Raw genomic sequence first — 24,866 nt, 5'->3', positions numbered from 1 at the left:
AGGTCGAGATCGTGAACTCACCGTGGTCAGGTGTCTTGCCGTTGGACCTCATGCCGCTCTCTTACCCTGAGATGCCGCGGAGAGTAGCGCCTTTACCTGTTTGTCAGTGTCTATCGGACCCGGGCTGCTGATCTTAGCCAGCCATATAAACCTTCAACTAGACTTTTTCCTCTCGCTCTTGACTACCTCACCTTCACCATCTCCCTATTAACACCCCACGCAGCATTTGACCTTCGGCCTTCAACCTTCGACCTGGACCAACTATCGACGCTCCTTTACGACGGTCTTTGGCTTCAACCTATCGAAATCTTGCCAACACTGGCTCCATCTTTTCAGCGCCGACATCCGAGTGATCATCATGCCCGTCCCCATGCACTCACACAATGACGTAGAAGATGGTGAACTGGTACGCCAGACGTCGGCGATGAACATTAGCGAACAGCCATGGCTGGAGAGCACGGAAAAAGTATACTACTTCTTCACTACAGCATCCTAGTTGGCTAATAACGTCAGCTTGATAAGGTCCAGACCCTCAAAGAGATTTGTCTTGGCAACTGTCGTCTTCTTTACGGCAGCGAACGTTTCAAGTTCTACGGTAAGAACAGAGTCCCTCATCATTACTCAACAAGGAGCCTAACACAACGCTAGATATCGTGATCTGCGAAGATGATGACACCAAGAAGTTCGCCGCCATCTTGATCTGCAACCAAGAAGGCCAAACAAAGCTTTTGCGCACGAAACTCAGCTTGTGTCCAGTTGTGGCGGTTCGTACGCTTGTGGATGGTCTTCAAAAGGACACAGCGAAGCTCTTTCGTACGTTCTCTTCTACCTCTTATTCCTCGACACCTCTGAGCGTCCCTAACTCGGGCGTGTAGTGAAGTACGCGGTGGGTTCTCAGATACGAGGCCAGCAAGGACACACCGATGCGGAAACCGGCATATTCGAGTTGTGGGACGCGGCGCACGAGAACCGAATCCGCGGCCCGAACGATGATACGCAGGGTCTTCTACGCAGCTGGAGTGATGCACCAGGCGCAGAAGGTCGGCCTCCATCTGGTCCTCGTGGCGATGGCTATTACGGCCGGAATAACAAGCGCATGCGACCTGTCGAGCGCCCAGAAAAGCCCGTGGTAGAGACGGAGATCGTTGACCTCGACTACTATGACTAGGAAAATATGGTGCTTTGGAGGGGATGGCTGGCCATCGGAAGTTCGAGAAACGAAGAGCACAGCTTGGGAATCAGTTTGACCTCTTTGTCAGGGTCATGGTGTGACAGATTCAGAGGCCGATCCATCTTCACCTTGGATGAGCTTGAGTCCCGGCGCGATCCTGTTCTCAGCGCAGAGGATTGGTGGTCTCCGATATGTGCTTAGAGCACTTGGTCATTTCGACCACCTCGGAATTTTCTTTACGCTAGATGGTGTGCTTGTCAGAGTCTTGTGGTAAGATGTGAGCGTGGAGGAAAAAATGAGATGAATCTGAGGATGTTTAAGTCGATCGACGCGTGTGCACGTGAGATGGAGTTCGGCTGGGTCCAAGCGCCCGCGTCATGACGTACCACACTCCCCTATGCCACCCGCTTTGCTAATGGCTATGTCGCTCAAACCAGCCTTCACGTCATGAACAGTCCTTCCAAACGACGGAAGAAGAACGATGGCTCCGGAAAGCCGGTACGAAGTTTAGACTACTTTTTCGCGAAGCAGACGGCTAAAGCAACAGCCAAAGATGCGCCGACGAACGCAGGCCCGAGCGAGCCGCCTGTGGACGAAGACGACACAGGGCTGACCGACGAGCAACTCGCGCGCAAACTCCAGGAGCAATGGGACAAGGAGGACCAACAGCAGGCGCAAAACCAGGAGCCGGTGAGCTCAAATGAGTTGTACGAAGAGCCCCAGAAGGCCAGCACGAAGGATGCAGCGCAGGATGCAGATGGGCAGGTTGGAGTGTCAACATTGCCAACGCGCGAACCGGCTCTAGCAAACACGCCATCGGAAGAACCTACCCAGAAGAAGAACACGCTGTCTCTTCAGTCGACCGCTTCCGAAGAAGACGTGATCACAGCGAACATACCCTTCGACCAGAGCCCTCTCGAATTCGACCCTTCGGAATACATACCAGAGTTACAAAAGCATTGGGTAGTCGACGGAGGGCACGCGACATATGCGCTGTTGACAAGATGTTTCATCCTAGTGAACAGTACGACGAGTCGCATTAAGATTGTTGACACTCTGGTCAACCTCATTCGAACGATCATCGAAAGCGACCCTAGCAGCTTACTCCCGGCGGTATGGCTCGCGACGAACGCAATATCGCCCCCATACATCGATCTGGAACTTGGGTTGGGAGGTTCGGCGATCTCGAAAGCGCTCAAGAAAGTTTGCGGACTGGATAGTGCAGGCTTGAAGGTGCTGAACGCCAAATATGGCGACGCTGGAGATGTAGCATTCGAGGCAAAGAAGAAGCAGAGCTTTACCCTGCGTAAACCGAAGCCTCTCACGATCAGGAGCGTCTTCGACTCGCTAGTCAAGATTGCGAACAGCAAAGGCCATGGCAGCGTAGAGAACAAGCAGAGGATTGTTGAGAGACTGGTACAAGATGCGCGAGGTGCTGAGGAGAGTCGATACATCGTACGCACGCTTGTGCAACACCTGCGGATTGGAGCTGTCAAAACCACAATGCTCATCGCGCTGTCACGGGCCTTTATGCTGTCGAAACCATCAGGTGCCGAATTCGAGATCCGTGATCGGAAGGACCTGGCGAAATTGAAGAAGGAGGAGCTCGCGGAGATCTACAGCAGGAATGAGGAGATCGTGAAGGCATGTTTCGCTCGACGACCGAACTACAATGACCTTATACCCGTACTTCTCGAAATTGGTGTTTGCGACGAACTACTTGTGCGCTGTGGGCTGTCGCTACACATCCCTCTCAGGCCCATGTTAGGCAGCATCACGCGAGATATGGGCGAGATGCTCACCAAACTACAAGGACGAGACTTCGCCTGCGAGTACAAATATGACGGACAAAGAGCTCAGGTACACTGCGACGACAAGGGCAAAGTTACGATCTTCTCGCGCCATCTGGAAGTGATGACCGACAAGTATCCTGATCTGGTAGCACTGGTGCCCAAGATACGTGGCGAGGGCGTCTCAAGTTTCATCCTCGAAGGCGAAGTTGTTGCTGTTGATCGCGAGAGCGGAGATCTCAAGACCTTCCAGACACTCGCAAATCGTGCGAGGAAAGACGTCGTTATCGGCGCGGTGACTATCGACGTTTGCCTGTTTGCATTCGATTTAATGTACCTGAACGGCGAGGAACTGCTCAACCGGCCTTTCAGAGAACGGAGATCGCTACTTAAAAGCTTGTTTGTCGAAATCCCTCACCATTTCACCTGGGTCAAGAGTCTAGATGCCACGTCCGCCGACGTAGAAGCAGTACAATCCTTCTTCCAAAGCGCCCTGGACATCAAATGCGAAGGCATCATGGTCAAGATCCTCGACAACCTACCCAACCCCGACCTCCTCGCGGAAACCGACGAAGCCATCGAAAAGACGCCTTCCCTCCCACCAACGCCAAAGAAGAAAAAGCCCGCGAAATCAAAAACGAAGACGAAAGCTACGGAGACCGAAACAGACGAACCGAAGATGTCCGGCCGCCGCAAAGCCCTCCTCTCGACCTACGAGCCGGACAAACGCCTCGACAGCTGGCTCAAAGTAAAGAAAGATTACAGCACCACCTCCGAAACCCTCGACCTGATCCCCATCGCCGCCTTCCACGGCTCTGGTCGCAAAGCAGCATGGTGGTCACCTATTCTTCTCGCCATCCGCAACGCGGAAACTGGACAACTCGAAGCAGTCACAAAATGCATGTCCGGCTTCACGGACGCGTTCTACAAAGCGAACCGCGCAAAGTACGATCCAGACGACCCGGATTCCACGACCGTACTAGCTGGGAAACCGCACTATGTGGAGTATAATGGCGGAGCGGGAACACCCGCCGTTTGGTTTGAGCCGCAAGAGGTGTGGGAGGTAGCTTTTGCAGATTTGACGCTGAGTCCGACGTATACGGCTGCGATTGGGTTGGTCAATGAGGACAGGGGGTTGAGTACTAGGTTTCCCAGGTTCCTGAAAGTCAGAGAAGACAAGAGCATCGAGGAGGCTACTGAGGCAGAGGAGCTGGCTAATTTGTATCGGAAACAAGAGGCCAAGGCACCTAAGAAAGATGAGACTATCAGAGAGGTTGAAGATGAAGACGTGGAGTAAGGGATTGCATGGCACAGTAATGGTTAGAGACCCTGGAGACAACATCGTCACTTGAAATGATCGTAGTAAAGAAATCTTTGATTGAATGTATCCTCCGAAACTACCACTTTGGTCTCTCCCTCAGTATCCTGCAGCGCTGATACTTCAGCCTGCGAAACTTCAAACGTCGTATCCGATTCCTTCAAAGAGATGGAGATAGGAAAATCGTTATCCTCCTCGAACGTGGGGTATCTGCTCGTGCGCACCGCATCTCAGCACTGTCGCGTGTGAGCCACACACGTGCGACATGCCGGCTTGCTCTTCCTCCGCCGCATTGTTGGCAAGACCTTGGAGCGGTCGTTCGGCTTCGGCGGGAGGAGCGGCGGTGCGCATCGCATCCACGTCCTTGTGGGTTTAGAAACCGTGGACCTTGATGGTCTTGCCATCAAGGCCCAGGCCCTCCTTCTTGTCGGTCAAGAAGTCTTGAACATCCTTGCGCTGGTCTCCCTGCAACTGGATCACCTCTCCCATCTCAGTGTCTGCGACGACGGTGCCATTGCAGGCAAACTTCTTCTTGATGACTTTGAGAATCTTCTTCTGGTCGAACTTCTTGGGCAGTCCTTGGACGGTGGTCAGAGTCTTACGACCATTACGCTCTGTTGGGGGGTTGACGTCAGCCTTGCGCGATTTCTTGAAACATGGGGAAAGAGGGGAAGGGACGGCGCGCCGATGTCGCACACATGCGAATTTCGGGGAGGAAGAAGACAGAGGGGATACGTACGCTGAATACGAATATGGATGTAGTTCTGCTGAGTGGACTTTACTTCTCCTCCAGCATCATCAGCCTCCGCGAACGGATCGAAGGACTTGAGATTCTGGATGTCCGTGGTCATGAAATCGACTGGTGGCGCTCTGCGGGTGCTGAAAGGGTGGGGTAGGGCAGGCGGTTGTCGTGTCGCGGGAAGTGGAGAGTGCGCGTGTGTGAGGAAGGTCGCAAGTAGTTGGGTGGAGCGTGGAGGGTATTAATCGGCCAAGAGGGAAGGGTGGCGAGGGGACCATCTGGGGGAGCCCGCAGGCGGTCTAAGCCCCGCTGCCAAGGCACAAGGCCCGAAACAGTCATCAGCGCTGCTGAGTGTCCTAGGGACATCCTTCATTCACCACTCCTCGCATTCGCTTGTCCACGTGTGAAATGCTCAGCTGCGTTGCCGCAAATCCCGAGTTCTGGGTACTGGTCAAAGGCATGACTATCTTCCCGACATGACGTTCTCTTATCTTGTGTCACTATCTCATCACGCACGCGCACGCGCACTGTGACTCGCCTCAACAAATGCGCATAGTCCATCAAGAGGCTTTGGGCATCATTACTAGTCAAACTGCAGAAGGCTCATCCACGACTCATGAGCATGTTGGGAGTGGCTCGCTGACTTTCGGGAAGCTTCCACTGGAGTGTGGGTAAACCATTGGTTTCAGATCGAGATCGATGTCATCTGGATCAGTGCTACGATGTCATCCGCTGGCAGTATTGGAATGCACGAAGTCCCGAAGCAAGTCATAAGTGACGATAAGCAAGATGTTCAGTGGTGTTTTCAAGACCTCATTCGCCATCAGCCGGCCTGAGAGCCACATGCTGTTACTCGTACATCTGTTTCGTATGCGCTTCGATACCATTCGCAACTCTAGGCTATCCATCCAACATCCAACAGCGCGAGTGTATCTGTTCGCCTATCTAACATCCCTTCTCACTGTCCGTGGTATTCATTTGCGTCCATGCCAGCCATCCGTCGATTTGCCAGGCTCCTCTTGTCCACCAAGCTCATTGCCAGCTCACTCCAAAACTCTGGTGGAAAACCTCGTCCATGTGCGTCCTCGCCTTGTGCTCTCATCCATTCTCCAGTAGCCTTGTAGGTATAGAACTCGACCATCATCTTCCGACCTTTGCAGGGCCCTTCAGTGCCGGCGTAGACGATCCATACATGCTCGCTTGATGGGATCTCAGCGCTCTCAGTAGCCTTGACGAGAATAGCATCCAGGGCAGAATCTTTGGCATTAGCGTCTTTGACAAGGTGGGCAATAGTGTATAGCTTGCACAGAAGGGCGTACTCGTCGTGTTCAGCATCGGATGCGTCGTTAGGTTTACTTGGAATGCGACCGGTATAGATGAGCTGGAAGTATAGAGCAAACGCGCGAGGGTTGATTTCAGGCAGATCAAATGTCTTTTGGTCACCTTCGTTGGATATCAAGTCCTTGAAGTAGGTTGACCGGGCAGTGAGGAGCTCAGAGTGGATACTGAAGGTTCGTGTACGCTCGTCCTTGCCGACGTGGATGGTGAGGAGATCACATCCGAAGCTACTATTGTTAGTTCTACAGAGGGAAAATACAGGGGAGAGGTACCTATTTGACTGCCTGGTCTTCGACGACGCGAACATCCGGTACTTTCAACATATGCTGATCGGCGCGGGCATATTCACTATCCACGGCCGCTACATGTCCGAACAGATCTCCCTTGCGCGAGTTGCTAGCCTGATCAATATTGCCGAAGATTCCACCTCCGGTGTCAGGCTTGGAATGAGATGAGCTGCCGAACCCAAAGAGTGGACGAGCATTTGCGCTATTCGGCGGTGGCGGCTCGGTACATCCGCCGAATAGGTTTCGGTTTGATAGAGCACCAAACAGCCCGCCAGAAATCGGCTGCCCAGTTGCTTGAGCAGCAGCGACTTGAGCAGCAGCCTTACCTCCAAACAAGCCACTAGTACTGTGCTACCCAAACAAGCTACCAGGAACCTGCTGAACTGCAGGCGCGGTGAGCCTAGAGTCAAACTCAGAACCCATCACTCTAGATTCTCCTGGAATCGGTGTGTCACTAGGAATGCTTCCGGGCTGACCGAACAAGGTAGTTGGGTTTGTCTTCGAACGCTCCGGTGTGTTCTCCGGTGTATTCTCCGATGTATTCTCCGTTGTGTCATCCATAGCAAGGGTGTCTTGGACTCGTTACTTTGGTTGACTGTGGTGAGAAAAGTCCGCGTGGTTGCAAATGTGTGATCGGTGCAAAGGGTAGGCCGTTACAAAAGAATTTGTAAGACAAAGGTACAAACTCAATACACTATCGCCAGGATTTTAGGCAGGCAGTTTGACCATAGCTATGACGTAGTCTTTGTTTCCTTTCACGATACAAACGCAGCTTCTGGTCCACTAGATCCAAGTGAGAGACCATCTAGGGGGATCACGCTCCTCATTGTGCGGACCCTGAGGGAAGAACATACTGGTGTACGCCCATGAGTCCATCTGGCAAACAAAACACGTGTTCCGTCTCACATGAGAGTGAAAGGAAGTGTGCGAAGCGTGTATGGTGGAACAGCTTCAACAGCATCGGAAGGCGTGACAGAGCTCAGGCGGTAGATCTTATGTGACATGAGGTAACCTGGTGGTATACAGTGTCGTTCTCTACGAACGTGAATACCCAAATAGAGACCAAATGTCTTCTGGCTGTATAATGGCACCTTGCTCTTACTCCTATAACAGACCATGTGGTTTCCGGCTTGTACCATAATCAACCAAAACTACCCAGCAGCGAACCCATGTCGACCTTCTTGTCGTTACGTACCCTCCTTTTGCCGCCGTCTGGTGGGGGTTTGTATTCGCGGGCACGCTTGTTTGGCCGCTCAGCTTGTTGTTTCCGTACAAACCACGCGACATCGTCGTCTCGCGAATTCTTGCTCCCTTGAGCGTACTGAAAGGAGAGGGATCGGTATATCTTGCAGCCACTAGTAGTAGCGTCTCGTGATGTTTCGGAAGAGGATACAAAAGATGCTTCGTACAGTTGCTGTACGGCAGTATTTCTCCTTAGACCGGAACTACTCCATTCGCTTAGGAGGGCTGAAGCTGAATGTATTTCCCAGCCTTCCCCACACTCTGCAGGCTCGGGTAACTGTGGACTGTGGATTCCAACTAGCTCTAAACCTGAAAAGGACGAGATGAACTCCAAGACTGGTCTTTTCGGAAGCCTGATGTAGTTGTTGATGACAAGTACGCGCAGACTCTTCATTGCACCACTTTCGCCAACACTTCGTCCCCAGTCGCGCATCATTTGAAGTGATAGTGATGCGTTCTGCCGGCTTCTTCCAACTTCTAATGTGAGAACTGCAAGCGTCTCGATCTTGTTAAGGGCAACAAGTTGGTCAATCGTTATATCGGAGACCCGAATACACAGAAATGTCAGCGTGCGGGCGTCGAGCTTGGCCAATCGATCGACGACAGAGGGTAGGAGACCTCCAGAGTTGTCCTGGACTCTGAATCTAGAGTGACGGTCGATGTCTTCTGGAAAAGCTTTCTGGAAGAGACTCCATGTACGGAAGGACAGTGTGTCGTTGTACTTGAGATGGTCGTATAAGCGGCTGGCATAGGACCATCCGAGCCACTGCACAGCTTCAACGTCCATGTTCTCAATATTCCAGACACAAGCACGGAGTGCCATTTCTTGCAGTGTATCGCATCCTCGAGCTGAGCGGCGGTATTTTGATGGGTCCACCCTTCTACCACGACAATTGTCCATCCATGTCGGTATCATCGAGCGGACGGAAGCCGTCGTACTTTCCCTAAAGACCAGTCCCGATGACGGGTCAAAGCTCTCCATGATTGCTTGACTGGTGAAGCGAGCGGGTACGGTTAGACTGTTGACTGAGACTTGAGGTATGCTGACACCTCATACGAGGAACAAATCCGAACAGGTCTGAAGACTAGGCTGGGATAAAACTAGCAATTGAGAAATCTGGCGTCAATATAGGCTCCAGGGTGATCAGTTCTTTCCTCGATTGGGACGGTGAGCTGGGTCGATAACACCCGATGAACATTACGTTGTAGAGGTGTGTAGCAATTGCCTGCAGACTGATAGATGCGAGCTAGAGGCGCTTACTTTCTTTACTGCGGTAGCTGTGTTGCGCATGTCGCGTGTGGAAGGAATGCACGCGACGCGACGGCAGGGGCACCTCGGATTCGCGCTAATCTCTGATTCGTCTCTTCCCCCAACCCTCCTCTTCCACACAATCAACGACCAAGTCAGGCAGCGGCATAGTATCTTTGATTGCTCCATGGTGGGTGATATTGTTTGGCTGGGATCATAATGTAAACGAAGTAGAGCCATTCACCCTCCAAGTAGAACGGTCTTCTGATGTCGAATGCCCACTGAGCATCGGCGCTCGAAACTCCGCACATCGGATTATGACTAAATCTCAGCACACAGCTTCAACACTACTGTTCTGTAACTTCCCATTTACTAAGAAGGACTTCATCTTCTCATCTCTTGGATACACACAAAGAATTCCACGACAATCATCATGGCATCGTCACCGGCACCAAACCCATTATCTGCCCACGTCGCTAAAGGCTTCCCCATAATCCTGGACGGCGCGCTAGCAACATACCTGGAGACTTTGGGAGCAGACATAAGCGGCGCATTGTGGTCCGCATCCATACTGCTTGATCAGCCAGCCCTCATAAAACAAACACATCTCGACTACTATCGCGCAGGCGCAAATGTTGCAATCACAGCATCCTACCAAGCCTCCATTCCGGGACTAGTCAAGCACCTGGGCTTGAGTGAAGAAGAAGCCCGGAAAGTCGTAAGCAAAAGCGTGGAACTAGCCCAGCGAGCAAGAGACGAATATGTCACCGAGACAAATGAGGATGTTCGAAGTAAATTGTTCATAGCGGGGAGCGTAGGCCCGTATGGCGCATTCCTTTCAGATGGCTCAGAATACCGAGGCGACTATTCCATTCCTCAAGACGAAATGAAGGACTTCCACCGCGGCCGCATCCAAGCCCTCGTGTCCGCCGGCGCCGACATCCTAGGCATCGAGACGATACCATCCAAAGGCGAAACTGAAGCTCTCCTCGACCTGCTCACCACAGAATTTCCTAACACGGAAGCTTGGTTTGGCTTCACATTACGGGATGGCTCTCACATCAGCGACGGCACACCCATCTCTGAGATCGCAGCACTTTTTGATGATGTGGAACAGGTAGTTGCTCTAGGCTTCAACTGTGTGCCAGATGATTTGGGGTTGGCTGCTCTGAAGACTTTGAAGCCATTGGTGAAGAGGGGGACCTTGATGGTGTATCCCAACTCTGGTGAGCAATGGAATGCGAAGGCGAGGGAGTGGGAAGGCAAGAGAACGGAAGGTTCGACGTTGGCTGAGAAGACGATGGAGTGGAACGAGGCTGGAGCTGGTCTTATCGGAGGGTGCTGTCGGACCACACCCGAGGATATTGGTATCATGAAAAAGGCACTCGAGAAAGGGAACTAAACGCTACAAGGAGACGTATAGCGGGAGCATTGTAGCGAAGCCTGAGGCCCTGGTGTTGGGCCGGCATTATTCATTTGTAAAAGTATCGAACATCACTTGATCTGTTCATCTGTCCGCTTGTAGATGTGAACAGTTTTGCGCATCTATGATGACTTTCCTTGCTCTGCTGCATCTCGGGAGTGTTGGCAGGGTGGCATAGAGTTTATCCAGGTTCAGTTGCCCTCTATTCCGGCTTTGCTGCCCCTTGTGACTGCTGTTCAGTTTCCAGGTACATCCCTAGAGTCCCCATTCCGTACGCTGCGCCGTGTAAGGTCGGGTATAACGTATGGGTTTGCCTGGGCCGCGCTGCATCGTGTGCTTGGTGCTTGGTTGTTTGGTTCGATGGTCGTACATCACTACGCCACGATTCCTCATCCATCGATGACCATATCCTCTTCATCGCCCACCGCACCTCCAGTCCGCTTCTGTAGTTCCTCCAGAATCGCTTTCGCACGATCCAACACATCCTCCGTCCCAACCTGTCCCGAGCTGGCCCTCGCATTCAACACACCAACGTCAAACTCGCCATAACCTCCGTTCTTGACCTCCTTCTCTGGGTCCACGACCTCACTCTCGTTTTCCTTGCCTTTCTGGGGCTGCCCCTGCCCCTGTCTCTGATTGACGGTAAACTTGGGATGGCTCTTCGGTATGACCTTGTAGCGTTCGAGAGCGTTTATTTGCTTGACCAACTCTGATCTTATTACTTCGCAGGATGCTCCGCAGAAGAGGGCATTGATTCGGAAGGCTTCTTTGCGCGCTTCGAGGGTACCCGGTGTACACTGCATGGCGTCATGTTGGAAGGGGATCGGATCGTTGGTGAGCTGGCTCAGGGCAGTTGCGAAGTACTTGAGCAGTTTGGGTATTTGGTGGTTGATCTCGTTGAGGGTATCGATGTGTTCGGCGGCGACTTCCCGGTACGTTTTCGGCTCTTCAGATGCTTTCGCGTCTCCGGCTTGCTGCTGGTCCGTCTCGTTTGCGATTTGTTGGTTGGCTTCGGTAGACATGGCGGGTTGTTTGGCGATTGTGGACAGGAGGGATAATTAGTGAGGTAGAGCAATCGGTAGACGTGCGGATTTGCAGTTCGAAGTGTATGCGACAGCAGCACGTTTGTCAGGAAGTAATGCGACAGTTGGGTGCTGTGTGCCTGGTGTCTTGGAGTCGAAGCTGGGGAAGCTCAGGGCCCGCAATGCAGGCGCGCACCGGCGCATGCTTGGCAGGCCGCGCGCATCGAACCTCACCTCCGACTTTCACTCCGCATCACGGCAAGCCTCGGTGACGTCCTGGCAAGCTTCAGACGCGATACCCCCATCTAATCAAAGTCGCCACGCGTCAAAACAGCTCCAATACCACTTGCGACCTAGGAGCGACCATCGGGAGACGTTTCCGGCCCTCCATGCACATTGCGACCCGTCTCCACCCAGCCTCGAGGTGAAGGAGCTGCTCCCTGCCGACGTAGAAGAGAAGGAACAACACCACAACCATGTCAGGGCCCCCTCAAGGGCCCGGGCCTGTGAGGCAAATGAGCGTGGGAAATGGACCGCCCAGCGCAGGTTTACCACCACATAACGCCATGCCTCCACAAGGGGGACCTCCGCCGCCAGGTGCCTCGGGGCCGCAATCGCAGCAAAACTTGAATCAGATTGTAGGTATAGCATTTTCTCTCTCACTGCGGTCGTATTTGCTATTGTCAGGGTTCGCACAATTGCGGCGGGTGAAGGCGCATTGTCCGCGCGGTCTCTGCCCGTCGCGTTTCGTGAAAGAAAGCTGTTCTTGGCCGTATTCTCGACTTACACTCCCGTCTGCCTTGCGCGATCCCGTTTTCAAGTCGCGCGCACTTTTCCGCTACGTCTACCACGACGGAACTCTCCTGCTGCGACGGTTCCACTCCTCGCGCGCTCTAACTCCGACCCTCCCAACTACGTAAAGTCAGCCAAATATGAACGCATCGGCGTACGGGAAGAGTTATGCGACCAACAACGGTGGCCACACCTCGGTACTGCGCACTTGAAGCATTGATTGCTGCTTGACATCATGTAGATGATCGTGATTTAAAAGGCTGTTGCTGACATTCATGCAGGTACTGGAGTACCTCTCTAAAAAGGGATATGTCCGCACCGAGGCGATGCTTCGAAAAGAGTCTGAACCGCAGACCAACGGCCAATCCCTCGTAGCGCAAAGCACCGAAGCGGGCGGCGCGAGATACACGAAAGCATTCGAGCTCCTGCGCAAATACACCGAAGACAACCTGGATCTGTATAGACCAGAGTTGCGAAAGCTGCTGTGGCCTGTTTTCGTCTACTCGTACCTCGACATGGTGCGCGACTTCTACACCAAGGATGCAGAAACCTTTTTCGCGACGTATCAGGGTCTTTTCGAGCGCGACCATGACGAAGATATCAAAACGCTTCGCCAGGTCCGGTTACAAGCACATTTGCAGGAGAGCCGTATCGCGAAGCTATACATCGACAACAAATATCGGATCACGCTGACGACAATGCCCTTCTTCAATCTCATTCAGTTCCTCGAGTCGAAGCATTTTGACGGCGGTTCGACAATCATAGACGTAATCCGGGAACACCTGAACATCGTAACCGTCGACCGAACGGCAACAGCCGAGAAGAGTATAGCAGCAATCCTCGCAAGTGGACACGGCGAAGACGAGCTTCCAGCAGAAGACGAAGGTATCCCAGGACACGCCCCAGGCCATCCCCTCACTGCGCGCCACGACCCTGAGGCAGAGGCTGCCCGTATAAGGCTGCAGCTAGGCGCATACCCACAAGAGGCGGATCTGCAGGAAGACGTCCGAGCAGCTTTACAGGACGAGGATGCTAAAAGCGCGCCAAGACCGGGACAGCCAAGCTTGGTAGAGGAGTTCGAGCAACGCATAAAACAGGAGCCAACAGAAGACGGTCCCTCACGTGAGTTCGTTCCTCTGCCGCCTTCCCTTGCGCGCGACGTCTCCATGGAGGTTCAGAAGATCATCGAGCACCGAGATCGCTACAAGATGGAAGGCAGAACAGGCGGCGTTGGCCCAGCTGTCAGCGTCACCATGTACACCTTCCATAACACCTATGACAGGTAAGTTCACTCGTTCTTCTGTCCCGAAAATGCAGCTGACCCGATGATAGTATCAACTGCATCGACTTCTCTGGTGACAATCAGCTTGTCGCGGCCGGTATGAACGAGTCTTACATACGCGTCTGGTCCATGGACGGCAGTCCACTCACCTCTCCAAACGATGCGCCAGACGCACAACCATCGTCTTCAAGACGGCTTGTCGGCCACTCGGGTCCAGTCACTGCAGTGGCCTTCTCACCTTCCACAGCAAACCCGTACCCATCCGGACCACCAACAAATTCAGAATGCCTTCTTTCATGTTCAGAGGACAAAACAGTCCGACTTTGGTCGCTAGACACATACACATGTCTTGTAGCCTATCGCGGACACGACAATCCAGTCTGGGATCTGCAATGGGGACCTTATGGACACTATTTCCTTACTGGTTCAAATGATCGCACCGCACGCTTGTGGTCAACAGATCACATTGAACCTCTACGCATCTATGTCGGCCACGACAATGACGTTGACTGCGTCACTTTCCATCCCAACAACCTATACATCTTCACTGGTTCTTGCGACCGCACAGTACGCATGTGGCACATCGCCGGTGGTAACTGTCTACGCCTCTTCACGGGCCACACGGGCAATGTGACCGCCATAGCATGTTCTCCCGACGGCAGGACGCTTGCCTCCGCCGACGATGCAGGTAACATTATTCTCTGGACTCTTGAGACTGGACGAAGGCGGAAGCGCATGCGAGGACACGGCAAGGGTGGTATTTGGTCGCTATCTTGGAGCGTGGAATCGAGCGTCCTTGTCTCAGCCGGAGCGGACAAGACAGTCCGTGTTTGGGATGTGCTACAAGAGACCAGTGACAAGGCCGCTGATGGCGTGGCTGCGAAAGCGGACGGTGCTATGACGACCAAGGGCGCGAGTGGAACCACAGTCACAGGGAAGAAAGCCAGCAAGGAGACCGGTGTCTCGGCGGACCAAATCAGCGTATTTCCGACCAAGGACAGTCCCGTGTACAAGGTGCAGTTCACTAGAATGAACCTGGTACTTGCTGGTGGTGCGTATTTGCCGACACGTCAGTAGCGTCTGGCACCGAGCTAGGTTTTTGGGTGTCCATACACGGATTGGCACATCCGGGCGTTTTGGGTTAAAAGCATCAAGATGACAAGCTACAGTATACCCGCATGTATGTAGAATCTCATTCTTCTAATTACATCTTCCATCTGATCCTCCTGGTCTTTACATATGAGTTTGAACAGCACTTGGTCGTTCGCCACCAGTCCTACCCAGCATCGGGGTGAAGGTCCGCTCATATGCAACAGTGCAGCTTCCCTATCCGCAATCGCGCTTGTAGTTTGAGTTGCGAAAGACCTGTCATGACGTAGCTGTAGTCTTATCCGCTTCGGTGGCTTCCGGCGTTCTTGCCCTTGCTGTGCGAATGTGTCTGTCATGACCTGGGAGCACCTTCCCAACCTCAGTCCCGAAGCTTCTCACGGTGGTCACCCATCCCTTGGCACTCGTGCCTCCCCGATAAAGTCCATCGCCCAGTGTTTATCATCTCTCTTCTACATCCAACCTCCTACACTCGTTTACCACACTCATCCTCGCCCTTCTGTCAGCAACTGGCCTGCTCCTTTGGTCATCTTGCTCACCTCTGCCCATCCGGTGCACTCTTCAATCCCATCTCACCACAGCCGCTAGCTCGTCGCTTGACATGAAGGTCACTCATCTTGCCGCCCTCTTCGAGGGTACTGTTCTTGCAGTCCAGCCTCTTGCAGCTCCTCGTAAGTCTATTTCCCGCAGTTCCCTCAACAGCATTGCTCCTTCATTCGCTTTTTGGTTGTTCAAACAACTCTGACACATCAACAGGTGTCGAGCGTGCCCTCACTGATACCCACTCCACGGTCGTTATGGTTACGTCAACCCACCTGATCCAGGAGATCTGCACCGATATTGCGATCTGCCCTCCTTATACCACCACTGCCGAGACATCTGTTGTCTATGTCACTGCAACAACCACAATCTGTCTACTTTCTTCGACGCCTCCTGGGTATGGGCCACCTCCAACTACAGCTGCCCCTTCATCAGTTGCTAGCTCCGCCTACCCCACCAGTTCCGCGGGCATCTCTGTCAGCCTCATCTCAGGGTCTCAAATCTTCCCAAGTGGCTCTGAATATCCCAGTGGGTCTGCTCCCCAGACGAGTGCTCTGCCAACAGGTGTTTCCCCATCCAGCGCATATGCTACGCCTCCTAGCGTGAGTGTGGTGCTGCCATCAGGATCTTCCAGCACTGGAGTCACCATCATCACAGATGTATTGCCTTCGACTGGAGCAAGCAGTGTCGTCGTGGTTCCTTCATCTACCAACACCAACGCCATTAGCAATTCATATCCCGCTTCATCAGCTGGGCCTAGTTCCATTGGCTCTTCAAGTGGATATGTCGCACCTCCGGGCAGCTCGCTGGTCTCATCACCCACTAACCCAGGTCCCGTGAACCCTGGTAGCTCAGCGGTCTCAAGCATGTCATACACAGGCTCTACTTTCCCAGCTAGCTCAGCAACTCCACCCGTCAGCAACACGGATGCAGTTCCTACGTCTATAGGTACCCCCTCGTCAGGGCAAAGCTCTGGTAACCCAGCCACTCCTTCAACACCAGGCTACGTACCGTCCGGCTCATCCGCGCCACCAAACAGCAATACGGATTACGTGCCCACGTCTCCGGGAGCCGCCTCTACTGGCTCAATGTCGAGTGGCTATGTCGTGCCGCCAGCTAGCTCAGCTAGGTTATCAAGCTCTATCACAGATGCCGTACCTACTTCCATCACAATCTCATCGCCGGCAGGTCCATACCCAAGTGGACCAACAGTGTCATCGAGCTACTTGGCTACCCCATCTCGCCCTGCTGGATCGTCTTCCAGTGGATATCTCGTGCCATCAGGTAGCTCAGCTGCACCGACAAGGTCGAACACGGATGCTGTACCTACTTCCCTTACAGCTTCTTACCCGGGTGCCAGCTCTGCTCTACCTTCTGGAAGCCCTTCAGTCGGACCTTCATCAAGCAACTACTTTGCCCCACCTGGAAGCTCTATCGAAGCTGCTCCGACATACACAGGCGGGGATTCTACGTCTTCTACCGCCACAGGGTCCTCGGGTACCGCCCCTGGCACGTATTCAGCGTCATTGTCTACTACTCCTGGTTACCCAAGCCCCTCGCCCACAACAGGTCCTGGCTCCACGGTCATCGATAGCACTATTAGGATTACGAGCTATCAGACACAGACTCTCATTTCGTACATCACGGCAGGGCCTTCAGACGTGCCTGGCAATGACACCAACACCAACACGAATACGCAAGCTATCCCGACCAGCATCCCTTCAGGTGTCTCTGGTGGTCCCTCCGGATCTGGGTACGTCTTACTGACCCTTCGTACTTTCTATGTTCATTGACCAATCTTTGCAGTTATCCCTACCCGTCTGGCGGCATCAACGGCACGATTGTTGCCCCCTACCCCAGCTACATCGAAGTGCCCATCAACACGGGCCATGTCGTCGGTGCCGGAAAGAGTTCGCTCGCGGCTATCGTCGTCGCTCTCGTCTTCGCTCACTTTGCATAAGCCAAGGCGTGGTTCTCTCATCGGTCTCTTTCTGTCGTGAAGGAGATGCGCTGTTGTTGAAGGAGGTCGACATGGTGAGACATTCTTGCATCGCGTATAGCGTTCAGCATGGAGCGTTCCAACTCTGTCCACATACCTACACTGTGGGTCTGAGGAGGTCAAGGGAAGTGGTATGATCTTTTTAGGGAGTGTTCTTTAAGCCAGACAGGGTTTTCCTCACATGTACTACCAGTTACACGGCCGCAACAGATCAGCATGCATATAATATACAACACTTTTTACTTCGGCCATTAACAAAGATCTTCGTTGCACTGTGATGTCTTCTCAGAATGTGTCATGATTGAAACAAGCCAGAAAGCCGCAGGGGCTAGAGTGTACGCCAAGGTTGAGAGACCTGTTACATGGATGTGTTGACGGTCGGTTTCCGTCACCGTACACCAAAGGCCTTCAGGGTATCATCCGGGCTCTCATTCTCGTCCCCGGGTATGCTCTCATTCCACGCGTCTTCAGAAATGCGCCTGGCTTCAGGTAGCAGACTAAAGTGCGGACTTGGCTCGGCCTTCAACCACTTGAAGTCGTCGATTTGATCCCACTGATTTGGCGATTGTTCGATCTCCAGTGTCGTCTATACTGTTGTTAACGAATTTACACAGCAAAGACTGCAAGTACCAAGAGAAGACTAACATATACACCCGGTAACGGCGCAAACCTCAGGCCCTCACAGTCCTCAAAGATCGGCCGACTCGTACTATGTAGATATACATCCACGTTCTTGCTCCCATGCATGCGAAACTGCCGACACGCCGTCACTATGATGCTGTTGGAAACATCAGTGATGTGTATTGCGCCTGCGACTTGGCCGGTTATTATGAGCGACGAGCTTATAGAACGGAGGTAGACGGCAGCAAAGGGCGCGTTGGCTTTCGTTGGGGCGCTGAGATCGACGATGCAGTGGGTGAGGTGGGACACTGTCGGTGAACTTGTTTCGTGGGGAGATGAAGGGAGGGTTATACTGGCGTGGGATTTCCAGGAGAGCGCTGACAGGGACGAGTCGTGTTGCGTTGTGTCGTGCTGCTGTTGTTGCTGTGATGGTGGTGTTTGTTCCGATGCGGAGGACGGTTTCGCGCTCGATGTATCAGGTGCAGCGTCTGGTTTCGGGATATCTTTCCTCCTATTCTTGAAACTAAATTTCTTGGGTGGATCGAAGCTATTCCTCACTTCTGACAACTTCTCACTCAGACGCTTGATTGTCTACACTTTCTTGTCAGCCTCCAGCTCTTCTTTTGGCTTCACTATCTTCGATATGTGACGTACCTCGCTGTACGTCCGTTGATCGTAAGCCGGAAGATAGCTCGAGGCGTCCTGGACATCGAGGGCTACTCGGTTTATGCCGGCCAGGCAGTTGTCTATTGCTTCGTTGCGCTCGCCGCCAGATGTGGACACGGAGGAGAGGTTCTCGATTTGCGCGCGAAGTGCTGAGTGTGTTAGTCAAGGCGCATGCTGTGGTGGATATGTGGGAGACGGACTTGCGACATCTTGGTTGAACTGGCGGTAGAAGGTCTCTTTGAGGTTGGACTCGGCCATTGCGCGTCGGGTGTTGTCGCGACGTTAAGGGAGTTGAGGTGTGAGGTTTAATATTCGCCAGCCGTATTCTTGTCTTTTGGCATGCGTTGAGCCTCGAAGTTCTTCGGTGAGAAGTTCACGCGTCGGTGGGTTGGTTAGTGGGGTTGAAAGAGACGCGCATGGAGCGCGCGAAAACCGTAACATGGTGCAGACCAATGAAGTACAGAAACTACGAGTTTAGGTGACAGTCTGGCAATGCAACAGGTCAATAATGTTGAAGCTTTCGTGTTATCGAACCCCTTATGGATGGATATAATTGACGGTCGAAAGACGCGACATCATCGAACTGGTGGGATGCACGCTACCCCGCATTTCACCAATAGTGTCTCGTGTATTGTCAGATGTATGGATCTCTTGAGGCATGGCTGTGTCTGCAATAGATATCTAGGATTGAAAGAATCCAACCTGCGTTATAAGCTCTCATCACATCGCGTACGACCTCTTCGCTTGAGCTCAATGCCATTTGGCCTGTAGCAAAAGTGATGGAATGTATTTTAAACTTATGCGCAACTGTTGCAAAGTCCTTCCCTAGTCTGGCAGTTCAGACTTCCGTTATCTGATCATAGAGTGCAAAGATGGCTGCCTTCGAGTGCACACTAATGTGGGAAAGTTCAACTCTGCATCGAAATCGAGGTTTGGATAAAGTCTTCGATTGTTTGGGGTAGTATATACACAAGCCGGAGGTGGCCTAGGTCTTTGTAGTGTTTGCTGTTGTGACTGCAAGGAAATTTGTGGTCGTGTGATGCTTCTAAGCGGCTTCTTGCGCTGCCTTGACGTCGACGCCGTACTTTTCCAACAGTCGTTGCCGCCTCCTCTCCTCGTATCCGGGACCGTAAATTCCTGGTAAAGTCAGCTTCAGCAAGAATGTCCTGGCCCTGATTTGACATACCACGTCCCTCGCCCAATTGCTGCAGAGTCTCGGACATTGGCCGCCTGCGCACCTTCTTCAGCTCTTCCCTGCGCTCGACCTCGCCATCGTCGTCGACCTGGTCGCGAATATCTCCAATACCGCGCATTCCAGCAGTGTATCGGTAGGCAGTGAGGACCGTGGAGAAGCATACTCCGGCACCGAGCATGAATGGAAGGCTTCGCCCTGTGAACTGTTAGTACCGGCGTATGTATTGGTCCTGAGCATGCGTACTGGCAACACCAACACCGCATCCAGCCACGAAACCAGCAACTGCCTCACTGTAGCAGTCGTCCTTCTGTCGCAGGTTGCTGGTCGCGTCCAGTGTGAATTGATAGGCGGCTCCCACACCGGCTACACGTCAATTAGCTTCGTCCCGATGCATTCTCCTGCAATTGACCTGCTACGGACCGTATAGCGCGATTATGCCTCCCGACCGGGTGAGGATGCCCATGGCTCCAACATTCTGCTTCCGGAGAGTGTTCTGGACACCGGCGATGATGGCGCCGGCGGCCGTGGTCTGCAGCGTCGTGTTCGCAGTATTCGAGAGAGCGTCCCGCGGGTGGAAGGTGACGTATTGGTCGGCCATGGCGGGCAAATTGGGCGTGGGTGTCGTCTTGGGAGCTCTATGGACGTTGTTGAAGTCGGCAGCGGGAAGATGCGCCAGACCATAAGCGTCTTGGCGCTCAGGGCTCAAGCGGCGGCGGGCGGGCACTGGCTGCATCATCGCGCGCCGCGTCGTCGAGCTGTCGCAGTGAATGCCGCGAGCCCGTGTGCCTCGCCGCTTGTACCGTTGCGGTCTTGTGTTTTCTTGTGCGTAGTCGTTGCATGCGTCAGGGCTATTCACGTGGGCTAGCTGTCTTGTTCCTCCAGAATCTAGCACTGTAGTCTTCTACTAGGCGGTCGCCGCCCACGATGCTCTGTCTGTAAACGCTTCAATCACACAGTAGCAACTTCTCCCGTCTTCGCCCTTCTCCACCCATCTCGCCGTGCATGTTGTGCTGCCAGTAAACCCTCCATTCTGTCATCCATAGTTTACGCCACACTATTACTCCTCACCGAACACAGCAGCTATGGCGCCCGGTACTTTGTCCACCCTCGTCCCACCAGCGTGTGCTAACCTCGACTCACAGGCAAGACGGCGCCGCGGCTACTGCAGGACCTCATCACATACGATCCGCGACACGAAGAACGGGCCGGCCGGAACTTGTTGACGAGTGCCCCGCCGCAACACGACAGCAAAGCCCCAGCAGTCGCCGCCGTACCCTTCAGAAACTGCCGCCACAACTTCTTCACCAAGTCTGAGCAGTCGCTGTTGCCGGTTGCAGGCGAAGACGCAACCCCGAATACCACATACAAGGTCGCCTCATACTGCAACAAGTGTCGCTGGCATGTCGATGTCCGTGTCAACCACCGCACCGATGCCACCAAGATCAAGTCGTGTGGGAAGGGCAACGAGGACTATGCCTTGCACCACTTCCTCTACGAAGGAGAAGACAACTCGAGTGGTGCCGGTGGAATCGAGGCTCAGCTGCGCCCGCGCACCTACACTTTCCGCTGTACTGCGCCGGAGTGCTCAGTCAGGGTACGGATTAGCATGAAGCCGCCATGCTTCTCGGAGCAGGACATTGTCACTTTGACCGACCAGGCCCAGCTCAGGAGACGATGGGAAGCAGCGAAACAGATCGCCGGCGACCGGGCAGACGCAAACATGGCGCGGAAGGTCGATGCTCCCGATTACCTGAACACATACCTACAAGATTCGTTGAAGCCCGCGAAGGGCAAGGCGCGCATTCCATTGTTGAACAAGAAGTTTCTCAAGACCTTCGGTAGGGACTGCGACTCGATACTACGGCGTCTGGGCTTCGAGAACCGCCAGGAAGAGGAAGAGGATACCATTGTAGAAGTCTGGTATCTCCCCAGGCCCAACGAAGCGGCATCTCCTCTCGAATCGACGCTGCGCAACAAGATCGAGGACGCTCGCTATGAGCTGAATACATTAATACTTAGCATGCCGGAGAATGAACGAGTGGGCTGCAGACACCAGCCGATGTATCCTACACCTTCCCGAAACGATATGGAAAGAGCGTTAGCATGCGCGGATTGTATGTCCATATACGCCCCGCTTGTTACACAATGTGGACACTGACAAGCTGCACAGACGCTAAGGCGAAGGGACGGGAGACACGCAGTACAAACCACGAAGAAGATCATCCGTATGTGCCCCGCTTTCACCTTCACCGGCGTTCCTGCTTACTGACGACATGTAGTTACTACGCTAGTCTAGGCGCCGTTGGTGACTTCGACGACGCCTTAATCCTGTTCGCCTTCTCTCGACAAGGCGCTGTCGATATCGAGAACAAGGCCTACTACTTCGAATGCTTGCAGGATCTCGCTGCCGGTCGCCAAAGTGAGATGCTTCAGATGCAGGTTGCTTTGTTGGCCTCACAGGGTCTCACTAGCAAACGCGATACCGAGCGTGCCTACCAGTACTTTGGGATTGATCCAACCCACGCAAACGTGATAGGCGACGATCATATCATAGGATGCTTCCGGTCGCGGCTAGCCGATGTCAGCGTTATACAGGCTGAGGAGGCACGAAAGCAACTGCGAGTTCTCGGAGACGTGCGTGACAGCGACAGAATACGGTCAGAGGCTTCTGGTTCTATCGAGACGTACGAGCAGGCCATGGCATTCTTTGATCTTGAGCTTGGTGTAGCCGACGATTTCATCCCGACCATGTATTCGCTAAAGGTACCGTGCACATCGGGTCCCGACATGACTTGTTTGTTGTTCTGACGATTGCTAACACTCAAATAGACTCAGGACAGCCCCGCAAGCATAGAATCTGCAAGGAAAGCCCTGGATATCATAGCAGATGCGCGCAACAGCGAACGACTGCGACAGTTCGCCAAGTTCGGGGCAATGAGCGAGCCTGAAATGGACCTTGGGGAAGCCTACGCCCTTTTCCAACAACCAGACAGAACCGTCAAGCTCGAACTTGCAGTTTTGGGCTCTCTAGTCAGCACCTACGATATTGGCTCCAGCGAACGAGCACGCATGGAGACAGCGTATAAACTTATCGAGAACGACCAGTCACAGAGGTTTGGCGACAACCACGTCAACCCCTCCGAAGTCAGAAGGAACAAATACCCCCTCGATTCATGGCCGGTTGGGCTCCGCAATATCGGTAATACCTGCTATCTCAACAGCGTTCTCCAATTCCTGTTCACCATCAAGCCCTTGAGAGATCTCATTCTTAATTGCGAGAAATACCTACAAGATCTTTCTCCAGAAAGCTTGAAAAACAAGAAAGTTGGGCGCATGTGGGTCACAGCCGAAAGGGTTTTGACGGCACAGAAGTGTCAGTATGTCTTTCGTTACTTCAGATCGATGCTAACCTCGCGTAGTCGTCCGGGAGTTGCGGACTTTGTTTGAGCGCATGATCACCGCATCCACAGACACGGTACAGCCTGCCATAGACCTCGCTTCACTCGCACTATGCAAATCAGACAATCCCGCGGATCCAGTGGAGTCACCACCAGTAAACACTACCGACGGCGCAGGCTTGGGCACGATTGATGGAGCTGCGGTTAGTGGACCGATGCTTCCACCTGCTGCGATGCAGTCTGCTCCTGCAGAAGCTGCAGCCGGCTCAGCCGTGACTGGCGACAACACAAATCCTACAGACTCGGTCATGGAGAATGCTGATGCGGCGCCGATTACACCTGCTGATTCTGTCATGAACGACGACGTTGCAGCAGGCAAGAGCGAGGGCGACGTGCCTGCCCCACCAACACGGCCTCCGCCAATCCCACCACGGGCAGACCCTAAACCGGCCATCAAGCCTGCTGTCCAATCGATTTCGAGAATTGGTAGGATTGAGGAGAGCGCTCGACAACAGGATGCAGCAGAAGTCATGTCGAACATATTTGATCTCATTTCCTGTGCCATAACAGGTGACAGCATTCTGCGCGAAGGTGAGCAAGGAGACGCCATCAAGAACCTGTTCTTCGGCGACGTCACCACAGTAATGGAAAAGTCAGACGGCGTACAGAAGGTTCAAGAGCTTCGAGACCATTTTCTTGTCGCCACTGGACAACGAGACCGCTCACTCTATGCCACCCTGGACGAAGACTTCGGTTTGGGTGAGATAGCGGATGGTGGCGGTATGCGATACGATTACGTGGAAAAGGCTGCGCCCATCCAGATCATAAATGTGAAGCGGCTACAGTTCAAGGAGGGCAAGCCTGTATACGACCACTCGCACATCGGCCTGGAGAAAACGATGTATATGGATCGTTACTTAGCGAGAACACCGACACTAAGCGAAGCGCAGCTGCTAGAGCTTCGGAAAGCGCAATGGGCAAAACAGAAAGAGTTGCGAGAGCTAGATGCTAAGAGGACAAAGCTGCAGACAACAGGCATTGAGGGCTTGAACCTCCCTGAATGTCTAGAGGCAACGAGCGACTTTGTCAACAGTCTGGCCACGGAGAAGTCAGAGCATGAACAACCGAGTTCGTCCCAGGACTTCCTCCCGACTCCACCTCCTGAACTCTCTGATACGCTCCACACCCGTGCCGCCGATCTCGCTGCCGATCTTTCAGGCATCGACGACCAGATAACATTGCTGGAATCCAAAATCGACACAGTCTTCGAGGACTGCAACTCCGTGCCCTACCGTCTCCATGCTGTCTTTACCCACCGCGGTGACGTCAGAAGTGGTCATTACTGGATTTACATCTACGACTTCCACAAGGACGAGTGGAGAGTCTACAACGACGAGAATGTAGATCAAGTCGAGCAGGAGAGCGTAGTGCTCGACAAGGAGGAGGCACACCGCCCGAAGGTCAGCACAGGTGTCGTGTACATAAGAGCCGATCTTGTGGACGACTATACCGAGGCCGTGTGCCGCCAGCCTGAGAAGACCGAGGAGGATACCCAGAAGGATATTGAGATGAAGGATGTTACTTTCGACGACGATTCTAACGATGAGATGCCCGCGTTGGAGCCGGTAGACTTGAAGGATGTGCCTGTTATCGACGGAGTGGAGAAGGAGTAAGCTCTCTTCTATTC

At 53.3% G+C, this 24,866-nt stretch overlaps 11 protein-coding genes across 11 annotated transcripts; 5 read left to right on the top strand and 6 right to left on the bottom strand.

The window, feature by feature from the left end:
• Window positions 1-358: 358 nt before the first annotated feature.
• Window positions 359-1,168, top strand: J4E90_000593 (uncharacterized protein; the record flags this gene model as incomplete). The annotated part of the gene is made up of 3 exons (XM_051430189.1): window positions 359-466; window positions 606-813; window positions 876-1,168. 3 exons carry the CDS (start codon window positions 359-361, stop codon window positions 1,166-1,168), a joined length of 609 nt encoding a protein of 202 aa, XP_051295676.1.
• Window positions 1,169-1,618: 450 nt separating this feature from the next.
• On the top strand, window positions 1,619-4,258 carry J4E90_000592 (uncharacterized protein; the record flags this gene model as incomplete). Its single annotated transcript, XM_051430188.1, has 1 exon — window positions 1,619-4,258. One exon carries the CDS (start codon window positions 1,619-1,621, stop codon window positions 4,256-4,258), a length of 2,640 nt encoding a protein of 879 aa, XP_051295675.1.
• A 393-nt stretch (window positions 4,259-4,651) lies between these two features.
• On the bottom strand, window positions 4,652-5,130 carry SUI1 (Eukaryotic translation initiation factor eIF-1; the record flags this gene model as incomplete). Its single annotated transcript, XM_051430187.1, has 2 exons — window positions 4,652-4,893; window positions 5,019-5,130. The coding sequence occupies 2 exons, from the start codon at window positions 5,128-5,130 to the stop codon at window positions 4,652-4,654; spliced, it is 354 nt and encodes a 117-aa protein (XP_051295674.1).
• An 846-nt stretch (window positions 5,131-5,976) lies between these two features.
• Window positions 5,977-7,647, bottom strand: J4E90_000590 (uncharacterized protein; the record flags this gene model as incomplete). The annotated part of the gene is made up of 2 exons (XM_051430186.1): window positions 5,977-6,583; window positions 7,550-7,647. 2 exons carry the CDS (start codon window positions 7,645-7,647, stop codon window positions 5,977-5,979), a joined length of 705 nt encoding a protein of 234 aa, XP_051295673.1.
• Window positions 7,648-7,784: 137 nt separating this feature from the next.
• On the bottom strand, window positions 7,785-8,672 carry J4E90_000589 (uncharacterized protein; the record flags this gene model as incomplete). Its single annotated transcript, XM_051430185.1, has 1 exon — window positions 7,785-8,672. The coding sequence occupies one exon, from the start codon at window positions 8,670-8,672 to the stop codon at window positions 7,785-7,787; it is 888 nt and encodes a 295-aa protein (XP_051295672.1).
• Window positions 8,673-9,567: 895 nt separating this feature from the next.
• On the top strand, window positions 9,568-10,536 carry J4E90_000588 (uncharacterized protein; the record flags this gene model as incomplete). The annotated part of the gene is made up of 1 exon (XM_051430184.1): window positions 9,568-10,536. One exon carries the CDS (start codon window positions 9,568-9,570, stop codon window positions 10,534-10,536), a length of 969 nt encoding a protein of 322 aa, XP_051295671.1.
• Window positions 10,537-10,946: 410 nt separating this feature from the next.
• J4E90_000587 (uncharacterized protein) lies at window positions 10,947-11,579 on the bottom strand (the record flags this gene model as incomplete). The annotated part of the gene is made up of 1 exon (XM_051430183.1): window positions 10,947-11,579. One exon carries the CDS (start codon window positions 11,577-11,579, stop codon window positions 10,947-10,949), a length of 633 nt encoding a protein of 210 aa, XP_051295670.1.
• A 476-nt stretch (window positions 11,580-12,055) lies between these two features.
• On the top strand, window positions 12,056-14,730 carry J4E90_000586 (uncharacterized protein; the record flags this gene model as incomplete). The annotated part of the gene is made up of 3 exons (XM_051430182.1): window positions 12,056-12,217; window positions 12,653-13,653; window positions 13,704-14,730. The coding sequence occupies 3 exons, from the start codon at window positions 12,056-12,058 to the stop codon at window positions 14,728-14,730; spliced, it is 2,190 nt and encodes a 729-aa protein (XP_051295669.1).
• A 3,781-nt stretch (window positions 14,731-18,511) lies between these two features.
• J4E90_000585 (uncharacterized protein) lies at window positions 18,512-18,844 on the bottom strand (the record flags this gene model as incomplete). The annotated part of the gene is made up of 2 exons (XM_051430181.1): window positions 18,512-18,735; window positions 18,787-18,844. The coding sequence occupies 2 exons, from the start codon at window positions 18,842-18,844 to the stop codon at window positions 18,512-18,514; spliced, it is 282 nt and encodes a 93-aa protein (XP_051295668.1).
• A 787-nt stretch (window positions 18,845-19,631) lies between these two features.
• J4E90_000584 (uncharacterized protein) lies at window positions 19,632-20,379 on the bottom strand (the record flags this gene model as incomplete). Its single annotated transcript, XM_051430180.1, has 4 exons — window positions 19,632-19,723; window positions 19,773-19,976; window positions 20,025-20,144; window positions 20,202-20,379. The coding sequence occupies 4 exons, from the start codon at window positions 20,377-20,379 to the stop codon at window positions 19,632-19,634; spliced, it is 594 nt and encodes a 197-aa protein (XP_051295667.1).
• A 484-nt stretch (window positions 20,380-20,863) lies between these two features.
• J4E90_000583 (uncharacterized protein) lies at window positions 20,864-24,852 on the top strand (the record flags this gene model as incomplete). Its single annotated transcript, XM_051430179.1, has 6 exons — window positions 20,864-20,873; window positions 20,924-21,895; window positions 21,952-22,006; window positions 22,061-22,544; window positions 22,611-23,154; window positions 23,201-24,852. 6 exons carry the CDS (start codon window positions 20,864-20,866, stop codon window positions 24,850-24,852), a joined length of 3,717 nt encoding a protein of 1,238 aa, XP_051295666.1.
• Between the last annotated feature and the right edge of the window lie 14 nt (window positions 24,853-24,866).

Source organism: Alternaria incomplexa, assembly GCF_024043165.1.
Source record: "Alternaria incomplexa strain BMP 0042 chromosome Unknown scaffold_1, whole genome shotgun sequence".
In the NCBI taxonomy this organism is placed as follows: domain Eukaryota; kingdom Fungi; phylum Ascomycota; class Dothideomycetes; order Pleosporales; family Pleosporaceae; genus Alternaria; species Alternaria incomplexa.
The sequence above is the reverse complement of the archived record's forward strand: the minus strand, read 5'-3'. Positions and strand labels throughout refer to the sequence as shown.